At 47.3% G+C, this 10,772-nt stretch overlaps 1 protein-coding gene across 1 annotated transcript; it reads right to left on the bottom strand.

The window, feature by feature from the left end:
* Positions 1-5,028: 5,028 nt before the first annotated feature.
* On the bottom strand, positions 5,029-10,716 carry Supt4h1 (suppressor of Ty 4 homolog 1 (S. cerevisiae)). Its single transcript, XM_013013176.1, has 5 exons — positions 10,572-10,716; positions 9,598-9,704; positions 6,216-6,271; positions 5,935-5,988; positions 5,029-5,398 (listed from the first exon to the last, which is right to left on the bottom strand). Exons 1-5 carry the CDS (start codon positions 10,638-10,640, stop codon positions 5,331-5,333), a joined length of 354 nt encoding a protein of 117 aa, XP_012868630.1. The 5' UTR covers positions 10,641-10,716; the 3' UTR covers positions 5,029-5,330.
* Positions 10,717-10,772: the final 56 nt, after the last annotated feature.

Below are 10,772 nucleotides of genomic sequence, written 5' to 3'. Positions count from 1 at the left end.
AAAAAAAAAAAAAAAAAAGTCACAGGGCTGGTGATGTGTAGACAGCAGGACTGGGAGGCAGGCACTGTTCTTAACTGGATATCTGCTTCCATCTGTGTTCCACTGGAGTGCTATAATCAGGCTGCTGTGGAGGATAGTGGGGAGCAGGAAAACACCAAAGTTGGGACATATGAGGCACAGGTCAGCAGGTGCCTCAGAGCTGTTGGAAAGAAATAGAAGATGCAACCTGGGACAACTAAGGAAGGGATGGCTTCATTCCATTTGCTCTGTAGGAGCTCCTTGAGTAAGCCCCTGAGACCTCTCCCTGGGCTATTACCCTCACTGCCTCACTTCTTTTGGCTAAATTTAAACTTGGGGACTAGAGGTGTTAAGAGTGGTTGGCGTGGTTCAGTGTGTAGGGGACACTATGGTGACCTTGAGGAACAGAAAAGAGTAGAAGGCCAATTCCTCTTCACAGTGGCTCTGTGCAGCAGTCATAAAGAGAGCAAAGCTCTGTGTTTGGGGGTTACAGCAGCCCTAAACTGGGAATGGGCACATAGTTCTTGGTCTGGGGCTCTACTGCTTAATCATGGCTCCTCATTGCTAAATAAGGTTGTTCATTTGTCCCAGGGGTTTTTATGACGATTAAATGAAATGTCAAAGCCCTTTGTTAACTGCAAAATGCTATTTATTTTAAAGTCTTTACTAATACTAAACAGGAAACAAATTACCAAAGTAAGACATTTTAGTCCATCTTAACCATTATCTGCATGTGTGCACATGTACACCTGTGCGCATACATACACACACGGGCACGTGCCTACAAACATGCATGCATGCTGGTACTGGGACCTTGAACTCAGGACCTGGAATTGTCCTTCAGTTTTATCACCCAAAGCTGGCACTTTGACTTGAGCCACAGTCCTACTTCTGGGATTTTTGGTGGCTCATCGGTAATAAGAATCTCACAGGGAGCCAGGTGCCGGTGGCTCACACCTGTAATCCTAGCTACTGAGGAGGCTGAGATCTGAGGATCACGGTTCAAAGTCAGCTCGGGCAGGAAAGTCCGTGAGACTCTTATCACCAATAAATCACTAGAAACCCAGAAGTAGAGCTGTGGCTCGAGTGGTAGAGCACTCACCTTGAGCTGAAGAGCACAGGGACAGTGCCCAAGCCCAGAGTTCAAGCCCTGAGACCGACCAAAAAAAAAGAATCTCACAGGCCTGGGAAGGTGGCTCAGTGGTAGAGTGCTTGCTTTGCATGCATGAGGCCCTGGGTTCCATTCCTCAGCACCACATAAGCAGAAAAAGCCAGAAGTGGTGCTGTGGCTCAAGTACTAGAGTGCTTGCCTTGAGCTGAAGAGCTTAGGGACAGCACCCAGGCCCAGAGTTCAGGCCCCACGACTGACAACAAAACAAAAAAAAAAACCTCATAGACTTTTCTGCCTGGGTTGGCTTTGAACCAGGATCCTTAGATCTTAGACTCCTGAGTAGCTAGGATTATAGATGTGAGCCACCAGTACCCTGTCTTGCTTCTCTTTTATACACACACAGAAATTAGATTCTGGATGGGGGCCTGAATGAAAACTGAGTAGCAAGATTGGCTGGGAAGGACAAACTAGGGGCCACACAAACAATGAAGTATCAATCCCCAATCCCAGTGGGCCCAGCTTGAGCTTCGGTCCTTACTGGCCCATAATCACTATTCTTGGGGAAACTGCTTTTCTGAGACCAGAATACCCTGACCTTAGCTTGATCAGCCATCAGTCCTTGCTTGGGCTGGAGGCTGCAGCCATCAATGCACTGCTACTTAGCCCCTTCATTTTTGGGAGACCCTGCCCCTACAGTTTTTGGTAGAGAGAGTAGGTAATACTACCACTCATTTCTCGTCTTGCCTAAATTGAGTCTGTCCTGTTGAAGAGAAGGAGGCGACTTATGCATCTGAAGGAGATCAAACTACTCAGTAAGAGGCCAAGAGGAGCCCTTAAGACCCTGGGAGATTCAACCCCTCAGCAGCTAGAATAAGACAGACACACTAGGCAACACAGAGCCCTTATGGCTGGAATGCAGGGCTTGGGACCTTCTTCCTCCCAGGCCCCACTCACCCTCAGAGAACCTGGAACCAGCAGGGGGTGGGATTATAGCGCTTTATTGCCTAACTGGGCTGCAGAGGGGCACCAGAGAAGATTCAAGAACGAGACAGGATAAGAAATGGATTCCCAAGCACCTCCCCAGGCCAAGGGGCTGCAACAAGCCCCCTCCCCCCACCATCAGCAGCAGCTTTGTCTTTTGCTTCCGGAGAAGTTGACAGTTAGGACCCAGCTAAGTGTGGGGCTGTGGTTATTTGTGCAGCTCCCCTTGCCTCCCCTCCCCACAACTGTTTCCATTCTCACCAAGCAACCACGTCCGGGTCAGACACACAGGACAGCAGCTGGGACTTTCCAAGGGACTTTTTTTCACAAAGCCAGTGAAAGTTTGGGTGTTGGCTTGTCCACTCTAGGCAATCCTAGAGAGGCCTTCCCTCCAGAAAACTAAGGGAGGTGTTGGGGGCCACTGACCAAGGCTTTCAGATTGATACTCCTTCCTCAGAGCTTGACAGTCCCAGCAAAAATGGTTCGTTTGAACGGACAGCTGGCCAGTCCCGTTTTCATCCCATAGGCCTAGGGGAGGACAAGGTAGGAGGAGGGGAGACCAATGCAGGGGAGACAGCACCTCTTTCCATCCTCCAGGCATAGCCAACTGACTCACTAGCAACACCAGGTGGCGGTGAGACACACAGCCCAGTGCAGGAGCCTGGGCAGCGCATGGGCTCACTCTAGTCCTGGTTATGCCCCCACCCTCCACCCCCTTTGACTGTTGCAATCACGGAGCCAGGCCCTGGTGGCTCACGCCTGTAATCCTAGCTACTCAGGAGGCTGAGATCTGAGGATCGCAGTTCAAAGCCAGCCCGGGCAGGAGAGACTGTGAGACTCCTATCTCCAATAAACCACCAGAAAACCGGAAGTGGCGCTGTAGCTCTAGTGGTAGAGTGCTCACCTTGAGCTGAAGAGCTGAGGGACAGCGCCCAGGCCCAGAGTTCAAGCCCCACGGCCGACAAAAAAAAAAAAAAAAGAGTCTCACAGACTTTCCTGCCCGGGCTGGCTTTGAACCATGATCCTCAGATCTTAGCCCGGCTCTCACAATCCCTTTTGTACGTTTTTTGTTTCTGGTCTCAGCCACAAAAGTGCCAGGGTTACAGGGGTGTGCCATGTCTCGTCCTTTGACTTATTTAACAGGATTTTTCACATTAGTTTATTTCTACTTATTTTTTGCCAGTCATGGGGCTTGAACTCTGGGCCTGGGTGCTGTCCCTCAGCTCTTCAGCTCAAGGCCAGCATTCTACTACTTGAGCCACTGTGCCACTTCTGTTCACTTTATTTCTAAATATAACAACCCAGAGGTAAATAAGCTAGATAAAATCAATCGTATTTTGCAAATGGAGAACTTAGGAGAAATAAAAAGGGAAATACTGGGGCTGGGAAGGTGGCTCAGTGGTAGAGTGCCTGCCTTGCATGCCTGAGGTCCTGGGTTCGATTCCTCACCACCACATAAGCAAAAAAGAAAGTGGCGCTGTGGCTCAAGTGGCAGAGCGCTAGCCTTGAGCTGAAGAGCTGAGGGACAGCGCCCAGGCCCAGAGTTCAGGCTCCACGACCAGACCCCCCTCCCCTCAAAAAAAAAAAAAAAAAGGGAAATACTGTCAGGTGCTGGTAGCTCATGCCTATAAACCTAGCTACTCAGGAGGCTGAAATTTGAGGATGGCAGTTTGAAGGTAGCCCAGGCAGTAAAGTCTGTGAGACTCTATCTCCAATGAACTACTTAAAAAGCCAGAAGTAGAGCTATGGCTCAAGTGGTAGATTACCAACCTTGAGCAAATGAAGCTCAGAGACAGTGTCCAGGTCAGGGATTCAAGTCCCAGGACCAGCCCAAGAAATAAATAGGGGGAGCTGGAAAGTTGGCTCAGGGGTATAGTGCTTGCCTTGCATGCATGAGGCCCTGGATTCGACAGCTCAGTACCACATAAGCAGAAAAAGCTGGAAGTGGTGCTGTGGCTCAAGAGGTAGAGCGCTCACCTTGAGCTGAAGAACTCAGCGACAAAGCCCAGGCCCAGAGTTCAGGCCTACGACCACCACCACAACCACCACCACCACCAACAAAAGAAATAGGGGTTGAAGGCATGGCTCAGGAGGTAGACCAGCCAATGAACAAAAGCATCAGATACTGAGTTCTAATCCCAGTCTTGGACAAACAAAAATAAATAAACAGATTAAAAACGGAGATACCTACAGGATTTGTATACAAATGGTTAATTTTTTTATTGTAAAATAATAATGTGACATGGTTAATGTGTCACAGTCAATACGACATGACTTAAGGCACCTACTAGGCCAGATAAGGGCTCACCTCTTACAGAAGCACAAACTCAGATCCAGCAGCCATTCAACACCTAAAGGTCTCCAGTTAGAGGAATGTAAAGTACCGGTGAGAGTGCCACAAGTATAGAAAGAGCAAGGGAGCCGGGCACAGTGGCTCACACCTGTAATCCTAGCTACTCAGGAGTCTGAGATCTGAGGATCTCTGTTCAAAGCCAGCCAGGGCAGGAAAAGACCGTGAGACTCCTATCTCTAATAAACCACTAGAAAACTGGAAGTGGCACTGTGGCTCAAGTGGCAGAGCACTTGCCTTGAGCTGAAGAGCTGAGGGATTAGTACCCAGGCTCAGAATTCAAGCCCCATGCCCAACAAAAAAAAAGAGCAGGAGAAAAGAAAGTACTAAACAGGGCCAAGAGACAAAGGGCACAAAAGGCTATGACCATTAGACACCACCAGACCATCACAATGAGGGGCTACCTTGCCACAATATACCATCCTTCCTTGGCGTATAACTCTGGATCCACAGTCAGGCCACAGGGCATAGAAAGGCCTCTATCATGCTGGTATGATTATAGGGCAAAGGAACCCTCATTGGCCTGGGCAAAATGGAGAGTGAGGCAAGGCATGTGTTATGGCTTTAAGAATTTTCCAAGAGTTTATGTTTATTGGATTTGACCCATGGGCAAGCATACAGCAAGCCCTTCAGCAAGTAGAAAAAACAGTATCTTCCTTCAATTGAGGCCATGAGAATCCACCATTCCAAACCCTCCCACTCTACCAGTAGTCTATGGCCCAAGGACAGGATCCGCTATTCTTTGAACAGTCTGATGATTCGCAGAGTTGAGGAGCAGGGATTTTGAAGCTCTGTCTGTTCAGATTCCGTAACAAAAACAAAGCAGAGGCAGAAGGTGGACAGCAAAGATGTCAGCAGTCCTGCATCTTGCTAGGTCTTTATAGCAGTGTCTCTGGATTTGTAGGCCACTCCTCGACTTTTTAGCTCCCGTACAATTCCTGTAACAGGAAAAGAAACAGTTCCATGAGATAAGTTTCTGAAGGATAAGCAAAGTCCTCATCTGCACCTTGAAGGACTTCCGGTGGCTCACACCTGTAATCCTAGCTAAGGATCACAGTTTGAAGCCAGGCAGGCAAGTCTGTGAGAGTCTTATCTCCAATTAACTACTGAAAAGCTGGAAGCTGAGTTTCTTTGGCTCAAGGTTGGCACTCTACCACTTGAGCCATAGAAACTGAGGCCCAGAGTTCAAGCCCCAGGACTAGCATAAAAAAAAAAAAAAGCTGGAAGTAGCTGTTTGGTTCAAGTGGTAGAGTACCACCCTATCTCTGAGTTCAAACCCCAGTACTCCACCCCCAGTGAGGCTGTAGAGCCAGAATTCCTGGGCCAAGTTATTTATTTATAATCTCTGTGTAGCTCAGTTCCCTCAGCTGTAAAATATAGAACCTCATGAGAGTTGTGAGGAATGGTGTTAACTCACATAAAACAGTAGCTCACTAGAGCTTGATACAATAAATAGAAATTATGATTTTATTACCTTGGGGCAGGCGACCAGTGACTGACACAGCATATACACCGGGCTTAAAGTTACCTAAGAAAGAAAAGAAGGGAGATTGCAGCAGGAGTGAGTTAAGGCTAAAGACCAAATGGAGGCTCTACGCTAAAATGAAAAGAATTGCTGTTAACCCTGAGTGAAAAGCCATCCCTTCTTTTGGTGACACGACGATGCTTCCTTATCTGTCCTTCAGTCTCATCTTTCCCACACAAAAGCCACATATTCTGCTGTAGGCCAGGAAAAGGAAAAAGGGAAACACTTACTAACTCGCTGCCACTTGGAGACCCAGCTGTCCTCTGGACTCATCATTGCAATGATTCTAGGGAGGGAAAATAAACAGAGGGTGGGCATGAGACTCCTCTGCTGGAAAGGAAGGAAGCTGCTCATCAAGCCAAAGCATTCTGGGAGAGGAATCCTAAGAGAAAGCCAGGCCTTGAGTCTCCACTGGAAAATAGGCCTAATGCTGGGAAGCGGCTGACTCAGAAGTAGTGAATAAAGAGTCTTGATTGTATGTTGTTATTTCTGCTAGTAAAAAGCCAGATACCATCCCTAAAAGACTATTTCACTAGGATCAAAATCACTCTTAGTCTACAGACTTCCCAGATGAAACAGCTTAAAAGTGGATGGCCAATGGCTTATGCCTGTAGTTTTAGTTCTTGCTACTCAGAAGGCTGAGATCTAAGGATTGTGGATCCAAGCCAGTCCAGGTAGGAAAGTCTGTGAGACTCCTTTTTTTTTTTTTGGTCAGTCGTGGGGCTTGAACTCTGGTCCTAGGTACTGTCCCTCAGCTCTTCAGCTCAAGGCCAGCACTCTACCAGTCAGGCTACAGTGCCACTTCCAGGTTTTTCTACTTATGTGGTGCTGAGAAATTGAACCCAGGGCCTCATGCATGCAAGGCAAGTACTCTAGCACTGAGCCACCTTCCCAGCCCCACTTCTGGTTTTCTAGTGCTTAATTAGAGATGAAGAGGACTTTCCTGCCGGGGCTGACCTTGAACCACGATCCTCAGATCTCAGCCTCCTGAGTAGCTAGGATTACAGGTGTGAGCCACCAGTGCTTGGCTTTGTCAGACTCCTTATTGTCAATTAATCACCAGAAAACTAGAAGTGGAGTTGCGGCTCAAGTGGTAAAGCATTGGCCTTGAGCAAAAGAGCTTAAGGACAGTGCCCAGGCCAGCCGTGAGTTCAAAGTTTAAGCCACATGACTGACTCTCCTCCCCACCCTCAAAAAAAGAAAAAGCTGAAATCATAGAACACAGAATAGGCATTTACTCTTCTCATTATCCTAACAGACCCTCCCAGGTAGGTTTTATTCCACAGCTAGGGGAATAGAAAGGCTATTTAAGGCCTAAAAGCTTGCTACTTGAGTAAGATGAATCAGCATCAGATGCTAGCAAAAATTACAAAGGTCATTTTCTTATTCACCCACTCAATTAAATGCTTACTGCTTTCTGTATCAGGTCTGTTTTAGGAGCTGACATTTGCTGGTATTTCCCACATCCATACCTTGTTCTCTGGGCAATTATTCTGGAGATTCTCAGATACTCCCTTCCCAACTAAATCCTAGGGTTTTTACCATGTGCTTTAAGTGGAACTGAGCTCCCCTCCTGGAGTGACAAGTAAGGTAAAAATACGGGAGAATACAAATGTCTTCTCCTTTGCCCTTCTCAATCTATTCTTTTAGCCTCACAGTTTGGTTCACAATCAATCTGTCTGTCTGTCTAGATATATACACATATTATATACATATTTTTTTGGTTGGTCTTGGAGCCAAAACTCTGGGCCTGGGCGCTATCTCTCAGCTCTTCAGCTCAAGGCTAGCGCTCTACTTGAGCCACAGAGCCACTTCTGGCTTTTTCTGCTTAGTGGTGCTGAGGAACCGAACCCAGGGCCTCATAGGTGCAAGGCAAGCACTCTTACCACTGAGCTACCTTCCCAGCCACTCACAATATTCTTTTAGCCTCACAGTTTGTTTCCCAAAGGATTTAATCCCAACAAATTTCTCCAGAACATAAATAATTCACTCCATTCCATGCCTTTGTCACAGTCACTCTCTTTATTTGGATTGTTCTTTTATTTCGGTCGTGGGGCTTGAACTCTGGGCCTGGATTCTGTCCCTGAGTTTTTGTGCTCAAGACTAGCTCACTACCAATTTGAGCCACAGCTCAACTTCTGGCTTTTTGGTGGTTGAGGACTCTTATGGACTTTCCTGCCTGAGACCGACTTTAGTGTGATCCTCAGATCTCAGCCTCCTGAGTAGCTAGATTACAGGTATGAGCTACTTATGCCCAGCTGGAATGCAAGTTTTATGTCATCCCAACTTTCTTAAGAGATCCTAGTGCTTTAAGAAGAAAGAATATGCTGGGTGCAGGTGGCTCATGCCTGTAATCTTAGCTTCTTGGAAAGCTGAGATTTGACCACATTTCAAAGCCAGCCCAGCAGGAAAGTCCAAGAGACTCTGATCTCTAATTAACCAACAAAAAGCCAAAAGTGGAGCTGTAGCTCAAGAGTTAGAGTGACACCCTTGAGAAAAAAGCTTAGGAATGGCACTGGTCCTGAGTTCAATCCCCAAGGACCAGTACAAAAATAAAAAGAGGAAAGGATGCTACATCCTCTATTTCTGGCCCAGATCATCTATCCCAAATCTGATCTGGGAGCACTTAATCTGCCTACTATTTAAAAGCCTAATATGCTCTAATACATGTAATTCCTTCAACTCAACAATAACAAAAAAAATTAGGGCAAAAATGAATATACACTGAGTACACAAAATAACTAACATCAGTGCTTAGGCTGAAGTGGTTAAGAGCACTCCCTAGTTTAAACCCCAGCACTGCAAAAAATGCAAAGAGCTGGGCGCAGGTGGCTCCCGCCTGTAATCCTAGCTACTCAGGAGGCTGAGATCTGAAGATTACAGTTCAAAACCAGCCCAGGCACAAAAGTCTGTCTCTTATCTCCAATAAACCACTCAGAAAACCGGAAGTGGCACTGTGGCTCAAGTAGTAGAGCACTAGCCTTGAGCTGAAGAGCTGAGGGACAGTGCCCAGGCCCAGAGTTCTAGCCCCACAACCAACCCCCCCCCAAAAAAAAAGCAAAGATATGAGACATTGGGCTTGGGGCACAACTCAGTAAAACCATGGGTTCAATCCCAGCATGACAAAAATATTTTAAACCATTTTTTAAAGTCAGGTACCAACAATTTACGCCTGTAATCCTAGCTACTCACGAGGCTGAGATCTGTGGCTCACCAGCTCACCATTTGAAGCCACCCTGGGTATGAAAATCCATGGGACTTTTCTCCAATTAACCCGGAAGTGGAGCTGTGGCACAAGTGGTAGCACACCAGCCTTGAGCTTTAGCCCCAGCACAGACATAAAAAAAAATTTTTTTTTTTAGTTTTCTTTTTTATCATGTTAAATCTTTGAAGTTAAAGAACATTATCAATTTAAAGCACTTTTCAAGTTTCAACAGCTTGAAGCTGTTGTCTACTGAACTGAATGGACAGGACTAGACCATCACAAAATAACTACTGAAACAACAGGGATTATGGCCTTAAATTAAATGCCTGGCAACCATTTAGTTCCTGGGGATGGGGTGAGGGTGGGGCAAACTGACACTGATAAATGAATGAATGAAAAGGGCTTACCCATCAAAGGAAGAGCTTGTGCAGTCATATACCATTTCTCTGTTACCCTTCATTTGTAGATATGCATCGCAATTATCACATCCATCGTATTCAAACTGGTCTATAGTCTGGGAAGAACATTAAAGAAGAAAAAGGATAAGGAGAGATGAGAAAGCTTCTTAACACCTGGGTCCAATCAGCTTCTTGGTTATCTAGGTGATAATTTCATCAAGGCCTCACTCACTGCTCCCGAAGTTCCATTCCTGAATTCTGCCCTCTCTTATTCCTACTTTTCTTTCGTCTCTTCCTTTCCTTTCCTTTTTTTTTTCTTTTGATTGGATATCGGGACTCGAACTTGGTATCCGAGGCTTGTTTTTGCTCACTGGCTAGCGCTCTATGACCTAAGCCGCGCCTCCAACCCCTGACCTCTTCTTTTCTCTAGTGTCCTCAGGGTCAGGCAGATTCCCATTGCCTTTGACTCTAGCCTTTCGGTGCCAGAGCCAGATCCGTGCTCATTGCTGGGGCTCTACAGGCAGAGAAGGACGCTCGGCAGATCTACTCGCGTTGCTGCGCATTAAACAAAGGCTTGCTAGCTCCCCACTTCCCTGCCAGGTCCCAGGGTCCTAGTCCTTTATTGCTATTTTTTTTTTCCTGCTGATCTTGGGGCTTGAACTCAGGGCCTGGGCGCTGTCCTAGAGCTTCATTTGCTCAAGGCTGGGGCTCTACCACTCGAGCCACAGTTTCATTTCTGGCTTCTTTTCTTTTCTTTTTTTTATGATTAACTGGAGGTCAGAGTCTTACGGACTCTGAGGCCCGGGGTGGCTTCGGAACGCGATCGTCAGATCCAAGACTACTAACTAGCTTGGATTTCAGGCCTGAGCCACCGGCGCCAGGCTAGGGTCCCCTAGGATCTCTCCCCTGGCCCCAGCCCAGCTCTACCCGGTCTCCTCCACCGTTCCTCTCCCCATCGCCCCTCCGGCCAGATCCCCGGGCACCTTGACCAGCGAACACAGCAGACACGCCCGCAGATGCCGCAGATCCTTCGGCACCGTCTCCAAGGCCATCTTCGGGGAAAGGGAGAGACACAGCTGGAGGCCCAGTCACACCGCCGGAAGTAAACAGCCAATTACCCAGAATGCCTGACGTGGCTGGTGTCTCGCACTTCCGCTTCCGGTTCAGAGCTGCGCCTGTCCCCC

The sequence above is a fragment of the Dipodomys ordii genome, unplaced genomic scaffold (genome assembly GCF_000151885.1).
Source record: "Dipodomys ordii isolate 6190 unplaced genomic scaffold, Dord_2.0 Scaffold19, whole genome shotgun sequence".
Lineage (NCBI taxonomy): Eukaryota > Metazoa > Chordata > Mammalia > Rodentia > Heteromyidae > Dipodomys > Dipodomys ordii.
The sequence above is the reverse complement of the archived record's forward strand: the minus strand, read 5'-3'. Positions and strand labels throughout refer to the sequence as shown.

Excerpts from the sequence above, each read along its gene's own strand:
- Supt4h1 (XM_013013176.1), bottom strand. The coding sequence starts at position 10,640 with ATGGCCTTGGAGACGGTGCCGAAGGATCTGCGGCATCTGCGGGCGTGT. Across the intron at positions 6,272-9,597 it reads ACAAGCTCTTCCTTTGATGG|AATCATTGCAATGATGAGTC; the intron begins GTAAGCCCTTTT and ends TTCCCTCCCTAG. Across the intron at positions 5,989-6,215 it reads CTCCAAGTGGCAGCGAGTTA|GTAACTTTAAGCCCGGTGTA; the intron begins GTAAGTGTTTCC and ends TTTCTTTCTTAG.